Below are 26,585 nucleotides of genomic sequence, written 5' to 3' on the forward strand. Positions count from 1 at the left end.
AAAATATCTCCATCCTCTTTCCTCCCCGTGAAGCTGTGAGCATGCCACTGCTCCGGTCTACTATGGTCTTGTATCCGCAGTACCGCGAGGACGCGAGCGGGGATGAATGGAAGAAGCGGTGAGGGAGCGAGAGGGGAGAATACAGAGACAGAGAGACAGGAAAGCGCGATGGCAAGCAGCAGAGGTATGGCAGCAGACTGGAGGGCCCTTTTCTATCACAGCCAGAGCCGCAGTGCGGCGGGTGAGTAGACATCATTGCTACCAGTTTGAGGCTAGCAACAACAGCGCTTGCTGCTCACAGCAACAACACAACAACTAGCACACAACACGGTTAGCGTGGCTAACACACAATGAAACTGAGCTGAACACACGAGCACAGTGTGAGGACATGAACACACTCTGTGCTGCAGAACACTGGGTCATAGATGTGATGAGGGAAAACAGGCATAGAAGGGCAGCTGCTCTAGAGCTCAGAAGCCTGTCAGCAAATATTCAACCTCTCCCTGGCTGATCTGCTGGTCCCTGGTCAGCTGTGCCCAGTGTCCCTGTCCCTGTGCCCTCCAATGCTTACCCAGCATGTATGAATGACCCCCGACATGGATGAATCTCGACCGTGTAGAGATGACTACCGGGCCGATCCTCCTTCCTCCCGACTTCCTCCAGTGCCCTCCTACAGGATGCCCCACAGACAGATCCAAGCCCCAGTCTGCTTGATGTGACCTCCTCCTCCCACCACACCACACCTCTATGGGACAGCCAGAGGGGGGCTAATGATCACACTGTGATCAGATTATCAGTCAGCTCTCACCAGACACTCTCCTGAGGACTAATGGGCAGAGTCCCCCTGGTGCTGGACACCTCTGACTGCTTGGATCCTGGGAACAGACCTGTCAGGGTGACAGGTGGTCAGGGTGGCCCTGACCACCTCAGGAATCCCTCACCTGAACACAGGATCCCCCCTCACCCTCCTCACTCCCCCTACTGTACTCCTCCTGTCAGCACATGACTGTCTGGCTGTGTTCAGCTACACACCATGTGGGCGTTTTGAGCATCCAGCGTGGGCCTGGTCTGGCATGAGAGGCTGATGAAGACCTACCTGGAGGGTTGCTGATCCCATCCTCTGGTGCGGGACAAAGAGGAAGAACTATCACATATCTGCCTGCGCAACAGGCGCGTACTCACAAGGAGGGAGGACTAACAACAGAACGTGATCACTGAGGGGATACATAACTACTGAGGAAGGGCATGACGGGTATATACACAGGAGTCCACATGGAGGAGGGTGGAGACATCAAAACAGCAGACAGTCACCGAGGAAAAGGAGGCACGCTTCCACACCCCCAGCCTGAGGAGAAGTCAGTTCTCTGGGCCTGAGAGAGGAGGCGTCCTTCTACTCTGGAGCTGTAGGGCTGACAACAGATTACTCACTCAGGAGCTGGTTGTGAAGAGAGTCAAAGACAGTGAGCACTATTGGCTTACACCACACTGGCAGGACTTGTACACCAGGAGAATTTGGACCCCCAGGGACGGCTACCACAGCCCCCTGGGCCACACCCCACCAGATCATGACCAGCAACAGCCACTGCAGCAGCTGCAGGATCACAGGCGCTCCACACCACCCCAAGAACAGACTGTTTTCCTGCCTCAGGGGGTGGCTCAGAGCCTCACAGATAGAACTCCGACCTCTGAGACTGCCCTCACACCACACACAGGCCACACACACACACACAACACACACACACACACACACACACACACACACACACAAAATCTGGTTTGTTGTAAATAGTCACACACACACACACACACACATTCACACACACACCCACTTTCATTTTTGCACATACTGTGTGTGTGTTTAATATAAAAAGATTGCAAAACCTCTTCTTATGGTTTCGGCATAGTCCTCGCCAATAAAATCCATAAAAGGATTCCAGACGGAAAAGAACCCGTTTATGTCTCCTTGGAGGACATGCGTGAGTCTTTCCAGTGGCAGCAGCTGGAGGACATTGTGAAGCCAACAGACGGTGTGGTGCTGTCAATCCACTGCTGGAGGACAGACAGCCGAGCGCAGTACCACAGAAGACTGAGGATTCTATGTCTGTTTAATACAGGGGAGACAGAGTGTAGGCCTAGGATACATATGAGAGGATTGAGCTCAATAGGATATTTTATTATGGAAGATATTTGGTTCCCAATTTCAATCCAAAAGTTATTAATTTCCAGGCAGAGCCAAATTAAATGCACATAAGTTCCCACATGTTGCTTACACCTTAAACATATGCCAGAACAGTCTTTGTCATATTTGCTAATGGAGCGCTTCTATTTTAACCAGCGCAGCATTTCTAGCCTTTACGGCACTCGTTCAGTCCAGGAAACACACCGACCAATTACATGCGTTGAAAATCACATCACGTGAAGCTACTCGGCCAATCAAATATGTGTATTCTGATGCGTATTATCCTCGACTCGAGTGAGATAAACACACGAGAGAGTCGAGGAGAGAGAGCGAGACAATAGTAGAAGTGAGTCAGAGATGTTCTTTCACATTGGGGTTCTACAAAATATGAATATGCGATATGAAGCTCCACTACGAGACAAAGCCCAACTCTTTTGAGCAAATGGATAAAGGCACAGAAAAATATACATTCGAGCCCAAAATGATCAGAATCCTGACCCATTCATTCGATGACCGACAATAATAACCAAGGATCGACTCCTTCACTTATTAGAAGATGGGAAAAATATAATATTGTATCTTTTTTTAAATTAAAATCACTTCACACCTGAATTAACTGAATTGAAAGCTGCAGGTCAAAGATAAATCAGTTCAGTTAAAAAAAATTTAAATGATGTACTTTATTTTAGGATGTACATTTTTAAAAAGCTTTCTTTTATTCAGATTTGTATTTTTACTTGAAATGAGAGATCATGTATTTATTATAAGATTATGTATTATTTGTAATGTATGCAGTTCAATTTTAAATCTGACACTAAACTTTGTTGAGATATTATTCAATTGACCTTTCTTCATTTGATTTGAGAGAGCAGAGAGGAAAAGAAAGAAGGAAAGACAGGAACAGGGCGAGGCAGAAAGAAGGGTGAAACAGAAATTAGTAGGTGGAAAGAACAAAAGAGGGGAGTAAGATTGACAAAGAAAAAGAAGAAAAAAAATATTACTTCAGCATTAATTACATAATTCTATATTCATATTTTATCATCCAATAATAATAATTTTGAAGACATTAATCTCTAAAAAGCACATTTTTCATTTATGAAAAGGGGTTCAGTCGTTTTCTAAAAGCATTTGGCCACTGTAGTTTTTAACATTACTCTAAAGGGACGATATAGTTTGTCTGTTGGGGACTATTTTTCGTGGCTGATCAAGTTCACGAAAGTGGTGATCAATAAAGAATAAACGTCTTACACATTTCATTTCAATAACAGTAGTACTAGCAAACGTCATAAACATTAAAACCACGAGCGTTATTGGTATTTGTGCTTGTCCATTATGACATATTTTAAACAAAGCAAAGTCTGCTTCTTCTTTCTTTTTTTCACTTACATTTTTTAAATTCGTTTAGATATATTAACATGAAAAAATAAAAAAATGCCAAACATAAAAAATTAAAATATATATAAAACAGGACACAATGATACATATATACATATACATTCATACACATACATACATACATACTCACATATGTACATGCATATACATATATATATATATATACGCCTAAACATGCATATATACATACACACATATATCCCCATACATACATAGATATACACACACACAAACATACAAACATACATACATCATACATACACACACATATACACCCAAAGAAAAAAAAGAAAACCGGAAAAAAAACGACACCTCTTAATTATCTTTTACTTATAAATTTGTATACACCACCCTGCATCCACATTTGCATTTCTCTGAAAATACAAATCCGGCCCCTGAATATTTGACCGCTCCTCTAATTTGTAATAGAAGCCATCAGATGTTTCCATGCTTGGTCAGTTTGAACTGTTCTTCACCCTGGCAATCATATTTTCATAAGCAGCCGTCTCCGTCATGAGTCCGTTCTCATTTAAACACAATGCGGGCCCAGTTCACCATCACAAAACTAAATCAATATATTGTGTTTACCTATCCCTAAACTCCCATTTCCTCATGATGTTCCATGGTGGTGGATTCCACTGATTGTCGTGATCATTTTTTTTGGGAAGCAATCAGTATGATTGCTCATAATGCGTGGTTCGCCATGGAGAACCTTTGATCAGCAGGCTCATTTATATGCATCAATATTCATGAGGCGCTCTTGCGTTCACCATTTATGGCTGAATGTGGGCGTACAGAGGGCGGGATGTGAGGCTGAGTGACGTGTGCACATGTCCAGGTGGACTGTTGGAATAAAGTACAGTGTGTGTTTGTAATGGAGGAACATGTCAGCCAGTGCAACAGTGAGGCCCGCTGATGTGTTTTAAAAGACTGTTTTGAAGCCTCAAATTCACCATTATTGTCTGTTGCCAGCCATTTTTGCGAGGAGTGAACGGGTGTGACCATATATGGAGTGAGGAGTGACATAGAGACGCCTGGTTGAAGTAGAGGACCCGTGTAACGGCCTCTCGGTTGTCTAGGGATGCACAGGCCGTAACATACAAATAATAAGGGATACAGCTCAGGGGGGAACAAAGGAGGTGCACAACAAGGTGAAATGCGTAAACAAATAAGGAATATTTATTAGCACAGTTAAGGCTGAACAAAAGGTAAACTAAAACAGAAGCAAAGAACCGTCAGGGTCTCCAAGGCCAACACAATAAAACAAAACCCCAATGCTAACTAGAAAACAAAAGGTCACACTGAACTACCGTGGTGAAATGAAAAACAATACTGAGCTCCCTGTCTTACCTCAAAACAGGAGAAAAGACACAACAAAAATGGCAATGAACCCCTACACAGCTTGACCCAAAACCCACAAATGGTGGCCTACACTTAGGCACCATGCTACAGATTGGCCAAGCTCAGAGGTGAAGAGAGAGAGACACTTGCTTTCAGGGTGTATATATGTCCCGCCCACTGATTAGGAGATGCCTCTCAGGTGGTGTTGCTCCAGGTGTGCCAGACCTGAATGACATAGCTCCACCCTCTTCCTGGAAGAGGGCCGTCTCAGTCACGGGACGTAACAACCCGTCAATCACAAGGTAGTGCCGCCCTAAAAAATACCCTGTTAAATGGGCTATAATGTACTAAATTAACATCATGCTGCATTGAAGAAGACTCCAAACTATAAATTGAGACCATGAACTCATGATTACTGAGAAGTACGTCATTTCCTTATCGACTTCTACACAACCAGAGGAGTCGCCCCCTACTGGACAGTAGAGAGAATGCAGGTGTTAAGACAGAATCGGAGGTTTGCCTCCTGCTTTGGACACATTCTCAATCAGTTCTCATGTCAGTGCATCATTGTGTCGGTGTGGCTGTGCACATAGTACTGGTGGATGAGAGGATGAATATAGAATATCATAAGCCATATACATACTCTGATTTTGTTTAGACTGTAAAGGCAGGTATTGGGAGAAGGGATTTGCCCTTTTAAGAATTACAAGCTTGGATAAGGAACCTATTAGTAATACAGAATACAGTAACCTGAACCTAACATTTCTGATGCAGAGGCTACAGAGGATTATGTCACTCTACTTGAGTACAACACGTGGGATTATTCTTTCTGCCAGTTAGTGTATCTAAATGTGTCTGGCACAGAAAGCGGCGTGTTTCTGTTTGTCTTTGTGTGAGAGTTTGTAAACGGCTCATAGTCCACCCTCCGACCCAGGATGCCGGGTGCCAGCAGCAGCACGCCCGGCATCCCCTCCCCCAACCCCCTCATCGCTCCCCTTCTCATTATTGCCACACCTGACAGACTGCTATAATTGATTGCCCTGAAGGAATTACTCCGACTGCCTCCGATGCGCAAGGTGCTTAAGTCCACGTCTTCAGACGCATTAATATGGAAATCTCCGTAAACTAAATGATATATTTGTCCCCCTTTTTATGCAAATGTTTGAGAACCGAGGCCTGTTATCACTTTGATGTTTTACTCGGAAGAGCTTTGGTTTGAGCCACATTTTCTTGGCCGAATGTTCTGAGACCAATTACGGTCTTCATTCAAGATTAAGTCCCTCTAACCTTTATTACAAAGGCCTTTATTGTTGCTCTGTTGTGGAGCTTCTTCTTCGTGGGTATTGAAGGAGCGTTTGTACTCTACCTCGAAGTTTACATAAGGCATGCCTTTTATTGTAATATATATATTTTTTATTTTTAATGCGCACACAATGACTATTATGCACTTTTAATAGGGTTCTTAGTAGGGTTCTTGGTCACGAAGAAAAAAAAAAACTTAGAAATGTCTTTCTTTTTCAAAGAAAACCACTGTTTCAATGAAGATAACATTAAATAAATCAGAAATACACTCTATACATTGTTCATGTGGTAAATGACTATTCTAGGTGGAAACTTCTCGGTTTTAGTAAAATATCTACATAGGTGTATAGAGGCCCATCTCCAGTGTTCTAATGGTACATTGTGTTTTGATTAGGATGATTAGAAAACCCTCTTATGTTAGCACAGCTGAAAACAGTTATGCTGGTGAGAGAAGCTATACAACTGGCCTTCCTTTGAGCGACCAGTTTGAAGAAGAAAATGAATACTTCAAATAAAAATCATTATTTCTGACCATGTCAATGTCTTGACTATATGTTCTGTTCATTTTGCAATTCATTTGATGAATAAAAGTGAGTTTTCATGGAAAACCCGAAATTGTCTGGGTGACCCCAAACTTTTCAACGGCAGTGTGTTATATTAAGATATTATGATTATTAAAGTCTAATCAGTTCTTTCATGTTTTAGCAAAGTACTTTTGACTTATACTTATGTACAGTCTGTCAAACTCCTTTTTTCCTGTTCTACATATTTTGTCTGAGTATCCCTTTGGAACTGATGACATCATCAGGTTTATTCCCTCAGATTCTCTGACTGAATGAAGCTCCTCCGCCTCCAGACATTATACTGCTGTGTTCACTGTCTGAGTCGTACTCCTCGTAACTAGTAAACAACGCTATCCTTTAAGTGTCAAATTGTGGGAAAACCCCCTTCAAGTTGAGCATAGACAATGTAATAAATGGTTATAGATAAAGTTCTTTATTAATACCAATGAGAAATGGTGTTATTTCAGCAGCCAAGCAAAGCCACAGTGGACTTCACAGGTCACCACGGGGTCTCATATTTATATTGTGCTCTATTAATTGAGTTACATTCAGCTTATTAACCGTTCTCCTTGGGGTAATTGGAATTGAGGCCGTTAATCTCAATGACCGTATGTTTTTATAAAATGTTATGATTACCACAGACTTAGTGTGGGAATGTGGATTCTTCATCTCTTTTACAGTAAAAGAAACTGCTCTGCAGATGGTTTGACTCCCTGCAGGTGAACATCTGCAGTAGGGAGGTTCTGCCATGCTGGTGTGGATGTGTAGTGCAGGCTGGCAGGGCTTGGTTAGGTCTTATCTTGATGGGCTGGTTTGACAGGTACTGCATCACATTAAAAGCCTTACCAATCTTCCCTGTCACATCCAGAAGGAGGCTCAGATAGTCCGCTCCCCCCACCCCCACCCTCCCTAGGTTTCCCTCCTCTCACCCACATTGATACACAACATATTGAATTTTCATCAGGTCTGAAAGACAAAATAAAGGCGCGTAGTATTTGAGTAAGGCCATTTACTTTGTCTCGTAAGTCAAATACATAGACCACAAAGCCGACCTCTTTCTACAATTTGCTTTTTGTTTTTGTTTCACTCCTAGAAATATTCAGGACTGCAGCCTCACACACATACAGTAAAGTTTTAAATGTTGACCAGGACCTACATGCAAATATGTATGGCCAAAACCCCTCCCTTTCATGGAAAGATTTTAATTTGAAACTCTGGGAGCTTAACAGAAAAACAGAAGAAAAAAATTCAATAAATAATTATATAGATATGCTAAATTCACCATGTGAACCTCTGTACTTAATATAATTTCACCTAGTTATCTTTCATCTCCCGACAATGATTATATTAGATTAAACTACAACATTCTGTTTAATAGTATACAGATGGACCTTCCTCACTAAAAAAGCATAATTGGGCGGTGTTTTATTTGTATTTGTTTCCTAAGTACATGTATGAATGAATTAATGAACAAGTTAATGTACTTAGTAAATATAAATAAATGTATACATGTACTTAGGAAACAAATACAAATAAAACACTGCCAAATTACGCTTTTTTTGTGAAAATTTACAATTTTTAAGATAAGTAATATTACAGCTTCATCCGTTTTAAATGTCAATCATTCATTGGCGCTGTTGGTTTGATGGGATCGCCAGTAACTTCATCACCAGTCTACTGGTTAGCCCTCTTATCCAAGAGCTACACTTTGAGGATTCAAGAATGGTCTTTGGGAAATATGGACTCCCGAAACACTCAACCTCACTAATTCAATTCAATTCAGTGTATTTGTATAATAGCCCATTTTCACAAATTACAAATTTGTCTCGGAGTGCTTTACAATCTGTACACATAGACATCCCTGTCCCAAAACCTCACATCGGATCAGGAAAAACTCCCAAACAACCCTTTACGGGGAAAAAAGGGAAGAAACCTTCAGGAGAGCAACAGAGGAGGATCCCTCTCCAGGATGGACAGGTGCAATAGATGTAATGTGTACAGAATGACTCATTATACACAAATTAAAACACAGTAACAACACAATCAATGAATATGACAGAGTATGAATAGTTGGTAGTAGGCATATTCCACGATCCAGACCTCGATGATCCATCAGGCATTAAAGTCTAACAATCGATAGGGGCATCAGCAGTTGGTGATTGTCTCTTCTATTATGGACATTCAATTTGATCATCAATTGCTGCATCCCTAGTATACGTGCTAATTGGCATAATAATTGCCATGATTTTGTGACCGGCACGCCGCTTGGTCGTGGTTGAGTGTGACTGAGACTCTGTGTTGTTGTCTGATGGCTAGGTGGAATCCACCCAGAGTATGATCAGGATCCTGGGACTATCAGCCACCCTGCCCAACTATCTGGATGTGGCCACCTTCCTGCACGTCAACCCCTACATCGGCCTCTTCTTCTTCGACAGTCGCTTCAGACCGGTGCCCCTCGGACAAACCTTTGTTGGCATCAAATCCACGAACAAGGTAAGCAGACAAAGAAGATGTGAATGAATTTACAAACCTATTCTCTCAGAAAAAAAGGAATCTTCCTGAAGAGCCGGGGGTTCTACCTTGAATCTGTCGCTTCTGAAGAACCCATTTTCTTTCCATTAAGAACCCGTTTTACCCTGGAAGAGTTCTTGGAGGATGGGTCCTCTCAGCCACACCAGAAACATGTGATTGTGAACCTTTATCGTTGTGGGTTTGCACTGCACCACATCAGTCTTGCCAGACATTGATTCTAATGGCCCCAGGCAAAAACCGAGAACCACGGGTTCCTTTTAGTACTCTTAAGAGGATAAAATAATCTCTTATTTATTCCCAGGAAGGATGGGACTGGTGGAACCATTACACAATAGAAGGGTTCACTGTGGAGCCTTTCAGGGGCTCTGGGAGGAACCTTTCACAGATGGTTCGAAACCTCTGAAAGGATTTCGGATAATAAACTTTCTGAAAGGTACCATCGGGAACCAGAACAGGCTCTTCTATGAGGACGAGCCACAGAACCCTATGCAGTTCTAGTCAGCGTCCTTTTTTCTGAGCCTGTATTGGACCCTTAACATGCACGTGGTTAAATCTTCTTGGAATTTGCTCTTTAATTATCAATAGAAGAGCTGCATCGGCATGACCATGGCTGCTACTACACAATAGCATGATGGAATGGCCACTTTATAGGACACTTGATAGGACACTTCCTTTACATGTCTGCTTGCAACTATTTCTCTTGGCATCATTATTTGTATTCCCCAATGTTAAGAGTAAATCACCATTGCTCAATCAAAACGAAGTGTCCGTGTTATCCATTTTAGAGGTTGAGATGCCGATTATTACAAGTAGGAGCGGTATACCTGCACCAGATGTAGGTCACAACTGCGTGTGCCTGCTTGTCATTGGTTACTCTGGAGTTAACACGTTGCCTGCAATCAGTTAAGATGAATTGCGTTCTGTGTCTTTGTGTCCTGTTCAGATCCAGCAGCTTCATGACATGGAGGAGGTGTGTTACAACAAAGTTCTGGTGCAGGTTAAAAACGGTCATCAGGTAAGAGCTCTCGAAAAGAATGCAAATGTAAACACAGGTGAATATTCACCAGAGGTTTATATCTGCAGGGTTCGTACGGTCACGGAAAACCTGGAAAAGTCATGGAATTTTAAAATGGTCATTTCCAGGCCTGGAAAAGTCATGGAAAAAACTTAAATCATCAAAGTTTTGGAAAAGTCATGGAAATTTGTTATAATCACATGTTCATTTACGGCGAGTTTGAAATAATTAATATATTTTTTAAAGAAAGACGCTCAAAATATAAGCCGGCGTGCGCTCTCAATACGCAACATTTTCTAAATTATTCATGTTTATACCGAGATTTCAGTTTGGTCATGGAAATTTGGTTTAAAGTCCTGGAAAAGTCCTGGAAATCCATTGGTCAAAATGTGTAAGAACCCTGTATCTAAAGCAAAGCTACCGATTACTAGATGACAACCGTTAATTGACTCAATATATCGGGGCCAATAAATGAGAGCAGATTATGTCGACTATAATCATATCCACTAAACAGTTCCCCTTTCCCCTCAAAAAAAGAGTTCATCTTCCTGATTCAGTCTCATCATTGGAATCTATTTTCATAGGCAATCTGGGACCTTGTCTTAATAAAGAGACACGGTTGAATTCCCTTCATACCTCGTTATGATTAGACTGTCACTGTGGAATGTCTGGACTTAAACAGCTGTAAGAGAGACGCAGTAATACTGGTGTAGCTCCAGACATGCTGCACCTCTTTTATCCAACTGGTTCCCTTTAAAAATATTTCTGTGAACTTTTCTTTTTCATGAATAGGAGGACCTCCTGCTGTAAATATTCTTTTGTGGAGCGTTTGGTTTGAACACCTGCTATCTCTAAAGTGTCTGCAGTCCTTATCTCCCCCAGTTTTACACTCCCACCTCCCTCAGCCATATCCCAACCACCACCCTCCACTCATTCTGCCTCCACTCCACAGCCTCAGTAGGCCTATTGGGAGGGCGGGAGTTTTGCATTCCGACTTTAGCGTTTAGCTCCCATCTGCTGCAGGAGTTGAACTCCCTCTGGAGCACGGGTGTTATCCTGTCTGCATCATTTTATTGCAAGTGTTCACACACACACACACACACACTTTTTCTTACTTTTTCGCTTCTCTCTGGCCCATATTCTCCCTCTGTGCATTCTTGCTGAAGCCCCTCGAGAACGTGGAAACCAACTTTATTTTACTGCACCGCTGCCAACTTTTTCCTCCCCCCTAGTTGAAACCAAACAATGGTCCAGTCCAGCTTGTGGGCCACAGCTCGGCCGGGGACTCCGCGTCTTTTCTGATTATCAAATTGTCAGGAAGTGGCTGGGACATACAGGACTGTCTCAGAAAATTAGAATATTGTGATAAAGTTCTTTATTTTCTGTAATGCAATTAAAAAAACAAAAATGTCATGCATTCTGGATTCATTACAAATCAACTGAAATATTGCAAGCCTTTTATTCTTTTAATATTGCTGATTATGGCTTACAGCTTAAGAAAACTCTAAAATCCTATCTCATAAAATTTGAATATTTCCTCAGACCAAGTAAAAAAAAGATTTATAACAGCAAAACAAAATCAAACATTTGAAAATGTGTTTCCAGGTGTTTCGAGTTAATTAGACGATTCAAGTGATTTGTTTAATACCCTACTAGTATACTTTTTCATGATATTCTAATATTTAGAAATAGGATATTTGAGTTTTCTTAAGCTGTAAGCCATAATCAGCAATATTAAAAGAATAAAAGGCTTGCAATATTTCAGTTGATTTGTAATGAATCCAGAATGCATGACATTTTTGTTTTTTTAATTGCATTACAGAAAATAAAGAACTTTATCACAATATTCTAATTTTCTGAGACAGTCCTGTATATTAATGAAATCTGGGAGGATCTGATGGATGACATTTCCTCTATGATTTTCCGAGCACCCTCCTGGTGGGAAGCCTGCTGCCAGAGAGAGGTTTAATAACGCGGGAAGCCGGCGGTTACTGCCGACAATGCTTCCACACCGCTCACTGGTGCTGATGAAACAACTTCAATAAATAACATTTCCTGCAGTGGTCTCTTTGGACCCGCTGGGTTTGGAGCACAAACACACACAGCTGCTTGCTGCATGTGGTCAATGCAATATCTGTTGGTCGTAATACAAGTTTCAAAAACACATACGAATAATATCGACAGTCGTTCATGGCAACTTACATGTACTTGTTGTAACCAAATTAGGGTATTTTTCATAATTTTACTTATCGAGTACACAATGGGTTCTTGTGTTTTCAATATTTTCTAGTACCACTTACTGTATATGGCTGGATGCTATATGTAAATATGCTAACGCGTGGTCAAATAATGAAATGCATAGTAAGTGGTGGAGTTGGTCGCACTCTATTTGGAAGATTCCCCCACCCATAATCAATAGACTGTAATTATTCATGAGAGCACTATAAGAAGGCTGAGTTGAAGCCATTAACCCGTCCGTCTTTTTGTTCAACTGAAATACACCGAATAGATTTTGTGAAGAAGACAATGAGGAGGGAGAGACTTCGTGGAATGACGGGTGGGAGAAAAATCAACCAAAGTACCATTAATAAATACCTATTCGTAATTTGGATGAGAGGGCACTTCAACATTTCGAAAAAAAAATCTCTCGTGAACACTCTCTGCTAGTGAGCCGTTGGTAGAGCTACCACCTGTTTACCCGTGGTCTACAATGGGAATTCATGGTTATTAAATATTAATGTGCAATTTCCTTTAGTGCTCCCAGTAGTCGTGGGTAGTTAAGTCGATGATTGAGTTGTCCTAACTCGGATACAAAAGCCTGCTCAGGATGTAACAGGAGGCTGTTCGAGAAGAGTATCAGACATTTGGGAAACTCAAACTCTCGGGCTCAGTTAATCTCACTTCGCTGTAGTCCAGCTAAAGAGCTCCCACTGTGTAGAGTCAACTAAATATGTATTTGATTTGTCTTCCTCTGACAGTTGAAAGTCAATATATTTTTGCGGGCCTGTAGATTTTTCCTCATCACTGTCATTGGAAGCGTGTTAGGAAGAGGTCTCTCAATGGCCATCAAGGACTACAGCTAGCATAGCCTCTTCATAAAGGCACTTGATTATTGTTTTAAGATGACTTTAATTCAAAGAAATGTCAATCATTTACCCCGATTCAGAAATAAATACACATCGTCGTGAGCCTAAAATGTACAGATGCATCTGGGACTGGGGAATTTATTGATATTCCATCAGTGTTGTGATCAGAAAGTAGATATTGTCTTTTGGATATGGTCGGTTTCTAAACACAACAGACTGATCTAACTGTTCTATTAGTTAGCATTTACCCACTTAGTTATTGTATCCACATTTCTAATGATAATGAATAACAAATCTTATCGTGTAACTATTTAGCGAAGGAGCCTATAGTCAACCCTACAAAATCATTCCAAATTCAATATGGAAGAATGTGGTCAAATATGTTGTAATATATGACATCGTCCCACTCTATCAGCATCCACTAAAGGAAAACCCTTCAGTGAAGAACCATAACCAACTCTGATGTTCCCAGAGAACACTGACGAGCAGGACATTACCATCGTCAGAGCGAGGAAATATCTTTTGGATCAATGTTGTTCATCCCTCCAGTAGAGTTCCAATCACTGAAGCGGTCTGAGGCTTGTAGTGGAACGTCATCTCACTTCTCATCATCAAGACACTTCATGTTGGCTTTTACTTTTCTCTTGTCCGCCATCTCTGTCTGTGAATGATTAAAAGAAGGTCTTATAGCACCACAATGGCAGACTTGGGGTGTGGGTGTGGCCTAAACAAAGGGAGGAGCTAGACCAGGGGTCGGGAACATGTGGCTCTTCTGGTGACGGCATATGGCTCCCAGACAATTTTGAGTTTAAAAAAAAAAATCTCCGCCCGCCACCCTGTAATTTTTTCTATAGCGCCAGATTACAGCAGAAGTAATTTAAGGTCCTTTTCTTAAAGACGTCTTTGTTCTTTTATTAAACTAAACAGCCGTCTGTTATTGATCGTATCTACACAACAGCATGTCATTTCTGTCTCTACGTGTCGCGTTAACACTTCTCGGCTCGCCGTCTCGTATTATGGCTCGTATTACTTACTTTTAATGGTTTTTATTACTTACTTTTCATATTAAGTATTACTTACTTTTAATGGTTTTTATTTCTTACTTTTAATAGTAAGTATTACTACCTTTTAATGGTTTTCATTACATACTTTTAATAGTTAGTATTACTTACTTTTAATGTGCTGTACTGTAGCTTTGCATTGTGTGTGTTTTGTTTTCTTCTTACCACAAACACTGTTGTAATGTGTCTTATCCTGTACTGTTTGTTATTGTTTTATGTTTATTATGGTCTGTCAGGGGACTACAGATGCAAATTAGCGGTGTAGCTACAATCTGGTACAGTGCATCAAATGGTGACACTTCTGTTTTAACTGTACATGATCACTTTTAAATAAAGATAATAATAATTATTATAATAACTCTACAGATTAAACAACTGCAGCATCAGCTTCCTCTTTGTGGAATTGTGTTGCGTTGATGTTGGAAAACCTCTTTCACGAAAACATTTTGTGACTTTTAGCCCTTTTGCCTTCCTGAGGAGCTGAAAATAAGTTCCCTTCACCATTGTATTTAGTTTTTATCCTGTGGTATTAGTATTTTTCCATATTTTATTTTCATATTTAAATTGTGGACGTTTTTTTTCTCCACATGATGACTTTATTAATTGTTGTATTTCTTTCATTTATTTTTCTCAACGCAATTCGGTGTACTTTGGTGCGTTCGTCTTCGTCATTTGTAAAGCACTTTGGATCGCGTTCGATGTGTTTTGAAAGTTGCTTGATGAATACCACATGAGGGATCGATTGATTCACCTCGTTTCTCTTGTGTTGCCCAAGGTGATGGTGTTCGTCCACGCTCGTAATGCCACAGTGAGGACGGGCATGGGGCTGATCGAGATGGCAAAGAACCACGGAGAGACGAGCTTCTTCCAACCGGTGCAGGGTTCAGACTACGGCCACTGTGAGAAACAGGTACACAAGCTCCCAACAATCTGTGATTACAGGCATGCAAACCCATCACCTTTCGGCACATTTTATTTTGTGTTTGTTGCCGTTTTGAATACAATGATATGTTTCTTGAAATCTGGGGTTGGGGGTTGGGGGTAAGTCGCCCCCATTGATCGCCGATTGGCGTGCAAGTCCTTCTCCCGGCTGCTATCAAGCTGCCTTTGAACGTAAAAGCAGAGCGGGGTGAAACAATCACAGAAGTGATGATCTTGACTGTGGGTCAGTGGTTAGCAGTTCCGTCTTTCAATCAGTGTCTTGTGCCTCGTCACATTGACGAGGGCGGGGATCGAACCGCCGATCCCCGCCCTCGTCAATCCGACTAGACACAAGACACTTAACCCTGAATTGCTCCCTGTGTCTACGAATGCGATATGATTGTCAGTCGCTTCAGATAAAAGCGTCGGCCGAAGGAAATTAAATCTTATGTAATCTACAGAAGTAAAGGTTTGTTTACATTGACACACACATCCAAGGTGCAACTACCCCCCCCCTCCCCCGCCCAATGCCTACATTTGACTATTTAATATTCTATGCATTTGGGTATTTTCTCATTTGTTTCATAATAGAAGCTTTTCAGTTGTATGGCCTCCTGTCTACCGCCTGTTCTGTGTTCATACTGTGTGATACCAAAGTGATTGAAATGTTCCTTATTTTTACATTGAACATAGTTGACACATGCACAGTCCTCCCCAGCATATCGATATGTGTTTTCAAATTATTATTTTTTCATTCAGATCAAATTTAGATGGTGAAGTTGATAAATTCCTTATTCTGTGATATTTTGACACGGCAGTCTTTGAACCACATACCCGTATTCAATGATTTGCTGGCTGAGGAGGTGTTGTGGGCTTCCCAGGTAATTCTAGTTATCAGCTGTGTGACAAAAACAAGATTGCACTAGACAAATGAAAGTAATTTGGGGCAAAAGGTTAGAAGACTCGGTCACACCAACATTCATACGGTGACTTGTCTTTTTCTTTTCTGTCCCGCTGGTAAATGTAGACAAAAATTCACTGTGGCGCTTCTTAGCATTTTGGAATTCCACGGTTACCTCCCACGTACAGTGTGACACCCCGACAAAACCAAAAAAGAGAAAGTCACAGATCATTACAGCATCAGGATGTAACACGTCGCCGTACCTTCAGGTGGGAAATCCAAAGAATGCAAATCCCTTTACAAGAGAGAGAATCCTGCTTCTTTTGGACTTCCGGTTGTGGGAGCTGAACTGGCGACAGCCAAAGAGAAGCGATGCGACACGAGAAAAGAGGAAAGAGAGCTCTGCATCATCTGATTCACAGCTCATCATTACTGTCGCACTGCTGTGTGTATGTGTGTGCGTTTGTGTCTGTGTGTGCGTGTGTGATTAATGGTCTCGGTGCTGGGAGAGTACACAGAGGTGGAGCTACATTCTCCCTCAGAGGATGGTCAGTCAGACTCCCAACTCCCATATTTAAATATGCCGCACTAGAAGGCAGAGTGATAAATTTAGTAACCTTTTCCTGTATTCCCCGGGGGCCCAGCCAAGATTGACGCGCCTCTAATCGCTCCTCTATTTAAATGGGATATGTATACAAATCGGATCACATTGCATGCTTTCTAAAACTGGAAATGGAGACAAGAGATTACGCCGTTGGACTAAAAACGGTGCGCCGTGGCCTGGTTGGTCTTTGAAACGGTACGTTAGAAGGTTTCCACTGAATCTGGTTGTATCTGCACGAACTGTGCATTAATTCACTCCTAGCCCCCTCTGCCTGCGTCCCAACATAATGAGTATTATCCACTCCATTAGTCCGTCGCTGAGTGTTTGTCGGTGTGCCGAAGGAAGAGGCATCAGGCGGATTCCACTCTAAACCCACGCAGAGAAAAATGCACTGATTATTTGCACTGTGGAAATTGCCCCCACATGAATATTTATAGGTGTTTTTTTGTTTTTTTTAAATCTCCAATATGCATCTGCAGTGAAATGAAGCACCTCTAAGGTCAGTCATATAATTTGGCGTTTATTTACCCGGCTTTGAAAAGTCAGAAGTGATTCCGCAATGTTTTTTTTCTCTCTCCTAATGTTATTTAATTGGGTTAATCTCGGGGGTGTTGGAGAGGCTGTCAATCAAGCTTAGATTATTTTAATGCACCCGCTCTAATCAATTCAGTTTTTGGCCGAATAATGAAAACAATCTCAGAGATGGCATTTTACACAACGGTCCTCTCCACGCTTGGTATTGAAGCGGTGCGTTGGAAAGAAAGTGAACCGTTAAAGTACAGCTCTCTGACGTGTCCTTATTCTGGAGTCGTAATACCGATGTTATGAGCAGTTATTACAGGAACACGCAGGGAGCTCAGAGTTCCCAAGAAGTGAGGCACACAGGTAAGTTGATTTATTACAGACGGTTACAGGATATCTTTTTTAATTATACCGGGAGGGCCTGCTCATCAAAAGACAACTCTTTCCAACTAATTAGAAGGAGAAAAAGATGTTCGCTAAGAAGCGCGTTAGTCTTCACAAACATAATCAGGGAAACTCGGTTCTGAGAGTGAGACGACGTGTGCAGTGATTGTGGCGTGTGATTATTGAGAATGAACTGGGAGCACATTACACAGAGGGGAGCCGATAGTGCCGGTGGTTTAATTTAAATCTTAATTGTGTGCCTCATGCGTGGCAACTTGAATGCTTGAAGAGGCAAATATTTGAATGATTAAAAAAAAAAGATCTATTAAAAAAAAATATATATATACAGGACTGTCTCAGAAAATTAGAATATTGTGATGAAGTTCTTTATTTTCTGTAATGCAATTAAAAAAACAAAAATGTCATGCATTCTGGATTCATTAGAAATCAACTGAAATATTGCAAGCCTTTTATTCTGATTTATTGCTGATTATGGCTTACAGCTTAAGAAAACTCAAATATCCTATCTCTAAATATTAGAATATCATGAAAAAGTATACTAGTAGGGTATTAAACAAATCACTTGAATTGTCTAATTAACTCGAAACACCTGCAAGGGTTTCCTGAGCCTTGACAAACACTAAGCTGTTATAAATCTTTTTTTTTACTTGGTCTGAGGAAATATTAAAATTTTATGAGATAGGATTTTAGAGTTTTCTTAAGCTGTAAGCCATAATCAGCAATATTAAAAGAATAAAAGGCTTGCAATATTTCAGTTGATTTGTAATGAATCCAGAATGCATGACATTTTTGTTTTTTTAATTGCATTACAGAAAATAAAGAACTTTATCACAATATTCTAATTTTCTGAGACAGTCCTGTATATAGTAATCCGAGTACACACACGGCTGCACACTAGCTACGATTATTCATTATTGATTCTGCTGCCAAATCGTTTCTGGATGAATCCTCGCAACAGAGACATTGAAACCAGTGACATTTCAGAAGGGCGGGGCTCCTAACTCCACATCCCTCTGCGGCTTCAGCACCGCGGGCGCCGCCATGGATTCATCAACGCACCGCACAGCGAGAGCTTGTGAGACTAGACGAACGCCTCCAAAGACACGACCCCTCTGCCCCGACACACTCTGCTACGGGGGGGGGGGGGGGGGGTGAGATCTCATCCCTGGTCGTCAGCCCTTAAATCACCCACTGGGTGTACGTCGTTTGACTTTTTAGTTGCGGTTGATCGTTGGGTTTGGGAATTCAGCTTTTATTGGCATCGAGGAGGTATTAAAACAGCCAACGCGATGGATATGAATCAGAACAACGATGGAGTTGTGGCTACAAATGTTTCAAATGTAAGCAGCAAAAAATAAGTGAGGGGGGCATGTCACATTACCCAACTTGTGAAGCAGGGAACCTTCTGCCTACAGCTCCCTCCAGAGACCATTTGACTCCCCCCCCCCCCCCCTGTCTCCCTCGCTGTGGAAGGAATACCCAGAGATGGAGACCACGAGGAAGAGAGGAGCTCTATCGTGGAGGTTAAGAGACACCTTGTGGTCCCATGAGTCCATTACACGGGTGACGTGCCGGAGCTCTCGAAGCTTATCGAGGAGGCCGTGAAGCACGCTTCCCACGGCGGGCTATGAAAGATGTCTGCTAAAGCGTATGACTTGAGGATGAGGTTTTTTCGGAAAGTGAGGATGTAGAGACAGACAGAGGCTGTACCGATGTACTGACACACCACTCATCTTTTGTCTTTAAAAAAAAAAATCTCCATTTCTGCGGTCGTCAGATGTGCCGCTTTCATGTCTTTCTTTGTTGTTGCCGTGACGAGACACGGCGCCGCTTGCCGCCCGCGAGTGCCGAGATCTCCCGGGACTCCACAGCAGCGCCGGCGGGGGCTCATTAATGTCGGTGGGCTTTCATTGGTGCTATTTTTAAGTCGAGTCCACCACCAGTCCTTTCACTGCGTCAGATCCGTGACAACCTGTCACAGTGCCAAACCACCACCACCACCACCCACTCCCAGCGACCCGATCAACAACAATGAGCTGCTCGAACTCAAAGGCTGGTGGAAAATAGGAACGACACAGTGGAGTGACGAACACGCGTAGCCTTAAATAGAAACACGGCTTTGTAAAATAGTGGGACAGGGTGAAGAAAACGTTCTGACTATTAGGGTCTTGGTAGTGCAGCATGTCCATTTTCCTTTTGGAGGACTTCTTCATCAGCATACCGGCTGACTTGAATGTCCGCTGTTCTGCCGTTTGGTTGTCTAACATTTAGACTCAAGGAAAAATGTTAATTCTCAGAATACAACTTTCCCACGGCTCCTCTCAGCATTGTTTAGAGACTTTATGCTGTCCTCACCAGAAGAAACCCTTTAGCTTGCAGCTCCTTTCTGATCAATTGACACTTTGTGGCTGAACTTAATTTTATACATACATATATATATATATATATTTATGAAAAAAGAAAAACTGAAAAATCACATGGTCATAAGTATATTTAGCAAATGGCTGCAATGAAACAAAGAGTGAAAATATTCAAAGGGGTCTGAATAATGTCCGTACCCACTGTATATATAAATTGTATTTATATTGTATATATATATATATATATATATATATACACACCTCTCGAGGCACAAGTCAATAAAAGAAACATTAAAAGCATCACAAAATATTCATTTAATTTCTGATTTAATTGAATACAGGCATTCAGTGTCATCACGAATGTCAGGTTCATGAGATGTAAACCTCCCCACACTGCACACTTGTGGTCCAATTAGAGAAAAGCAAGCTTACGGAAACTTTAAGTAGCTTATAATGATGCCATGCGGATATTATTTTAGAGACCGAGATGGAGTAGTGCCAGTGAAATGTTTGTGGCAGCAGGGGTTAATACTTTCCAAGCTGTTTTAAGAAATCTTCTGTACATAAAGTTTAGTACTACACGCTACCACTCCCAGCTGTGAAGACATTGGTACATCTGTCTATTTATAAAGCATTCATAGGTCTGTATTTTACTTGAACGGATTAAGTATGTATTTTATTCTATTTAATGTTTTGTACTCTCTGGACCGTGAGTCTGAAATAAAAGTTTAAATTGATTGATTAACTATAACAGTCATGCACATAAAGATGGCGGAGCGGGGAGAAGAGACGTGAGAGACAGTTTGCACACAGTTCCTGGACTTCAACGGCAGCACATCTTCTTGAGCAGAGTGACACAGCAGCACCGATTGTAGCTCAAATGATAACCAGTCATGTCACATTGTTCCATAATAATTGAAGGTATATCTAGTTTTGCACAGATATAATGGAGGCAAAACAGTCCAAGATATGGAAAGAGAATTTCTGCAAATAACGACTGGACCCGTTTTATCATGCACAGCAGTGAAAAATATTGCAGGAAACTAAAACATGCACATGAAACACAGCAAGTCCCGTCTTCTGCAAATATGATCAAAGCAAATTGAATACTGAATAAGTTGATCTGTTATATATTTCATCTGTTCAGAGCATTAGTGAAGTATCAAAGGTTTGAGAAGTACTTTACGTCTCCCACTGACTACAGGAGGCTTTCTAAAAAAAAAAGCAATCTCATCTTTATGTTGAGCTGACGACATTCTAGGATTTAACTTACATTTCCCCACTTATATGGGGAAATGTAACATTTAGAGTGCACAACGCAGCAGCACGGAGCAATTTCCTCCGGGTTTCAGTGCTGGTCCGAGAGATGTGCAAAATGAAGGGAAAAAAACTACAATTAAGCTCATTTACCACTGCAGTAAAAACATGATTATGTAATAATATGTTACGTTTTGCATTGCTGACAATGTTGACCTTAGATGGGGCTCAAACTGAATGGAACGTTAAGAGAGAGAGAGGCAGATCGTGATGGAGAAGTGGAAGGAGAGTGGATGAGAGTGGAAGCTCATCCTCCCACTCTCTGCTGCCTATCCAGCATGGGCAGCCAGCCTCTCTGAGCACCTGACATTATGACTGTCAAGAGCCACTAAATGAAATCAACAATGAGCCATACTGCCTCCATTTAACGGCCTAAATGAGCGGTTGAGGTACTCACGGCCGTCAGACAGAAGCCTCCTCCTCTCCGACTCATTTCGGTTGAGATTCTACTTTTCGCAATCTCGGCTTTGAAGCCGTGGTTTGCCGCGTGATGATACCGATGCTCCCACATTTCTAGAAATGCACTCAAAGGATCAGGGATGGGAAATGTAAAACCGGTTAGTTCCCCCCTACCTCTATTCGACGGTCCGCCGAGGATGTGTTTCGGGCCTCTCGAATACTTCATTTCGGCGCCGGTGTTGGCCGATTGTCCTGTACCGAGTCACAGCGGCGACAGACGGCGAGTGGAGCCGGCAGCCGGCTGTCTGTGGACAGAGTGAGCTCCCGCAGCAGGAGCAGCAGCGAGTGGCAGCGCCTAATGGGACCTGATCAGGAGCTTAGGTCACTGCCATCTCAAATACAGCCATGGCGCAGCAGACATCAGCGCTAACTCACCTTAGATTAGGGGCTAGAAAGCCACCCGGCTGCCTCAGACGCCTTAAAGCAAAGCCTCGGCCGTAGCATTTCAATTACCCACCGGCCCCCGCCTCCCGAGGAGTCCCACCAGGCCACAGTTTTCCCTGGTTTTAAGGACGAAGAGGGCTTTGGACAGCAACGTAGGATTGTTTTTTTGTTCTGTTGTATTTGTGTATGGGATTGCCATCTGAATACATCACTGCACTGAGCATGGAAGGGTACCGGCGTAACAAATGCACTGCCACATGTTATTTGTGTGTGTGTGTGTGTGTGGGGGGGGGGGGGTATAGACTTGTGTAGAAGGTGCCAACAAATCTACATTTATGAACCTGTAAAGGTTGTACGTTGTTGTCTAACTTCTACCGCCGATGAATGCAGACGAGAAAGAGAGCGGAGAGACGCGACGGGCCATACATACATTTAATCAATTCAGTTTATTTTGTATAGCCCCAAATCACGAATTACAAATTTTCCCCAGAGGGCTTTATAATCTTGAGACATACGACGTCCCTGAACTTTGACCTCACATGGGATCAGGAAAAACTCCCAAGAAATAGTAAAAATTCCTTTCACGGGGGAAAAAAAATGGAAGAAACCTTCAGGAGAGCAACAGAGGAGGATCCCTCTCCTCAGATGGACAGAAGCAATATATGTCATGTGATCAGAATAAACTTACAACGCATTTAATGAATATGACATCATTAGGAAGGAGGTCAGGTCCAGGCCAGAGGCTGGATGCAGGAAGCAGGGGCAAGGACCCAGGACCAGCTTCAGACACAGCCAGGTCCAACGGGCCCCATGAGACATGAAGTCACACAGACTCCGGGGGAGGAAGTAGTTATACCTCCTCACAGGCAGTCATTCAGCAACATAAGGTACAGCTTATAAAATCACTTAATTCAATCAGCAGGCCTCATGCTTTGCCCCATCAAACAAAAAATGCCTGTCATCATGGGTGGGAAGCCAGTGAGGGATCATGCCCTCGAATCAGCACTGCCGTCTCATACACGATGGCCTGAGCAGAGGGTCGGATTCTGTCCTGCTCAGGCCAGCAGTGGGAGTCAGTTATGTAGAGGAAATTGGTCAAATTGAGGTTAAATCGTGTAAAAAAAATTTTTTTTAAAGGGTTTCCGTGTCAGGTGAAGTAAAGCCATGTTAAAAAAAGGATTTTTCTTTTCATGTTGACCCTTTTCCACATGCATCTGCACATGAGTTTTAGGTTTGGGGTTAGGGTTATCCAGTGTATCCATGTGAACATATGCCCGTAGTTGCATTTGTGTTTCTGTAAACACAAACAATGGTATTGTCAGGTATCAATAAGCAGCCTCATCGTCCGGCCACCCACAGATGAGTCACATTTCAGGTATTTCCATAGCACCTGTGGGCCAGAGAGAAGCTAAATAAATGGGATTCCAATATGTGTGAACAAAGAAATCATCGCAACTATTGTTTGATGTTTGAGGTGTCATTGCCTTTATGGCCATCCACAGGCTTTATCAGGCTTTTTTTGCGTTGTGTGGGTGGACTTCTTCTGTAAAACAAGGGAATGTATTTTTATTTTAAAGAAGGGGAGAAAACAATGATAGTTTGGGTTCTATCAGGCTGGTTATTACGGTTTGGTTTGGGTCGGTTTGGGCTGTTGTGTGAGCTGTCAATCAAACCAAACGCATCAACCTCAGGAATCTAGGAGAGCATATATGTGATTTTTTATTATAACTTCAACAGCTACTTTTCATCTGCTGATCATGCAATCTGTTCTCATGGATGATCTGTGTAAGGCCCATGTGAAGTCGTACTTACCCTGAATAATAGATCTCAAGCTGCGCCTCGTGAACGTGTCGGTGTGCTGCCTTTGCCCTCGACTTCAATTTGCTCTGTACCGTTTTATCTCGACCAAAATCCCATGGGCTCGATTTGCAGTCTAATACTAATTATATTAGCAACTAGAATGGGCACTCGGTAGAGCGCATACCTTCGCATATCACAAGATTGGGCATTGAATTATGAACATGTCGGCATTAGTTGCATGCTAATTGGATAGAAATTGACCGTGCTATGGTAAAAAGAAGATGTTGACCTTTCCATGACCTTGACCTTTGACCCGATTGATCCCAAAATCTAATGAAATGGTCCCCGGATAATAACCAATCATCCCACCAAATTTCATGCGATTCAAGAAGATGTTGACCTTTTCATGACCTTGACCTTTGACCCGATCATCCCAAAATCTAATCAAATGGTCCCTGGATAATAACCAATCATCCCACCAAATTTCATGCGATTCGGTTTAAAACTTTTTTTGTTATGCGAGGAACACGCATACAAATAATAAAATGAATGCACGGCGATCAAAACATAACCTTCCGCATTTTCAATGCAAAGGAAATAATGCTTATTATCAGCTGTTAATCACTGAACGTGGTCACATTGAGGGGAAAATGGTGTGTGCCGTAAAAAAAAAAAATGTTTACGAAGTTTTCCATCTCAGGTGAAGTTAAGCCATGTCTTTATGTATATAGGTTTATTTCAAAATGGATTGTCTCTGGTGGGGCGCCAAGGCATTACAGGTGGAGCGGGGCGCGAGAGGAAATGCTTCACATATTACAAAGTACACAGACATAAAAACTAATTCATTAATAAATAAAGAGCAAAATGCCCGTACTTTAGTGAACATGTTTACATTACAGCGTTAACAGGTTACGTTGGGCATGCGTGACGGCCGAGATTCTTGGCTGATGTTGCCCTTCAAAACAAGAGCTCGACATTGAGCATTAATTGAGAGTGGCCATTTCAAGCTGCAACCCTGTTTTAAAAAGAGGTGTAGTGGAAAGCTCATTGCAGTGTATAATAATGATAAAACGTCATGACTAGCATATCTGCACTCGTTATTTTTTTTGTTGCAAAGGTTGCACATTATGGTTTTTAAAAGATTTGCAGTTTAAGTCTCAGTAAAACTCTTTATTGCCAAATATTTTAACTTGTTTTTCACAGGTTGCACTTTATTGGTATTATCTTAAATATATTGAGTTCAAAACAGGTTAATTGCAGCCCAAATAAGCTGTTTTTGCCAAATATTAGTTAATTTTTTCACAGCTAGAACTGTATTTGTATTCTAATAAAGTGATTGAAAACGTGTTAGTTTTTTGTCTAATGGAGCAATCTGGTTTAATTGAAAGTGATTGCATAATATTAGGAGTCACAAAAAGTTTTGATTTCAAAACAAATTCAGCATGGACCAAAAATAACATCCGACATGTGACCATGTTGTCCCTTGTGCAGCCCAAATACAGCGACAGGTGTGAAGGCAGCAGCAAAGAGAGACTTTACTTCCTGTGTGTCTGAAGTCAGTGAGAAACTGCACTTTTTCAGTTTAGTTCAGACGACTTCGGGAGAGGAGTATTTATGCAAACAGGCATTTAATATTCTTCATAAATGCATTAAACCAGCATTTTGAATCCAGATTTTGACATGAAAACGCTCTCCTATATGGCATTTCAGAAACGGTATGTATTATTTCTCATGAATACAGTGAAGTCGTTGTTTGGCTGTGGGTAATAACAACAGAAAGTGTCAAAGTAAGGTCGACATTACCTCACTGAAGTAAACAGCAACTTCTCCCATAGAAGTAGATTCCTAAAAAGACGAATGCTATAATATTTGTTTTTCTACTCTATTGTTTTTCATTTCATGGAAGTAAATATTTACTTCTGTCGCATTTTACTTCATTTTCAGTCATTGATACACCTGCCGCACAGTCAGTTTTTTTTCCAAGCCTCCTCCACCTTCATCCACAAGGTTTGCATACAAAATCCAGACCAGCGTTGTAACCCAAACACTGGGAGGCAGACAGCCGCTGGCAATAATGGGCTTTCTCTCCTCCGGTCAGAGGAGCGCTGACCGCTGAACTCTATGGCCAGGTCACAGTCCAACTGTCAGTCAGCAGCACACAGCTCAATCCCAGTGTGTGTCTGTTTGTTTGTTTGTGTGTGTGTGTGCATGCGAGCGTGCGTGCGTGTGTGCTTCCCACCCCAAACTTTCCCAGCCCTTTTACTTTCCTCTTTTTAAAGAAAGAAAGAAATGTACACTTTCATTGATTGAGTGGGTAAATTATTCTAATAATAATAATAATACATACAATTTCAATAGCGCTTTTCATAGTACTCTAAGACGCTTCACAACACATAATTATAAAAATCCTAAAAGCTATGCATTAAAAATTACAATAA

At 41.8% G+C, this 26,585-nt stretch overlaps 1 protein-coding gene across 1 annotated transcript in view; it reads left to right on the plus strand.

The window, feature by feature from the left end:
• The window catches only part of ascc3 (activating signal cointegrator 1 complex subunit 3), a 169,343-nt gene that overhangs the window by 90,047 nt on the left and 52,711 nt on the right, over positions 1-26,585 (plus strand). The window contains exons 12-14 of the mRNA XM_056433517.1: positions 9,097-9,273; positions 10,256-10,327; positions 15,250-15,384. Coding sequence (XP_056289492.1) covers positions 9,097-9,273; positions 10,256-10,327; positions 15,250-15,384 — 384 coding nt within the window. The remainder of the gene's footprint in view (positions 1-9,096; positions 9,274-10,255; positions 10,328-15,249; positions 15,385-26,585) is intronic.

Source organism: Pseudoliparis swirei, chromosome 16, assembly GCF_029220125.1.
Source record: "Pseudoliparis swirei isolate HS2019 ecotype Mariana Trench chromosome 16, NWPU_hadal_v1, whole genome shotgun sequence".
NCBI classification, from domain to species: Eukaryota; Metazoa; Chordata; class Actinopteri; order Perciformes; family Liparidae; genus Pseudoliparis; species Pseudoliparis swirei.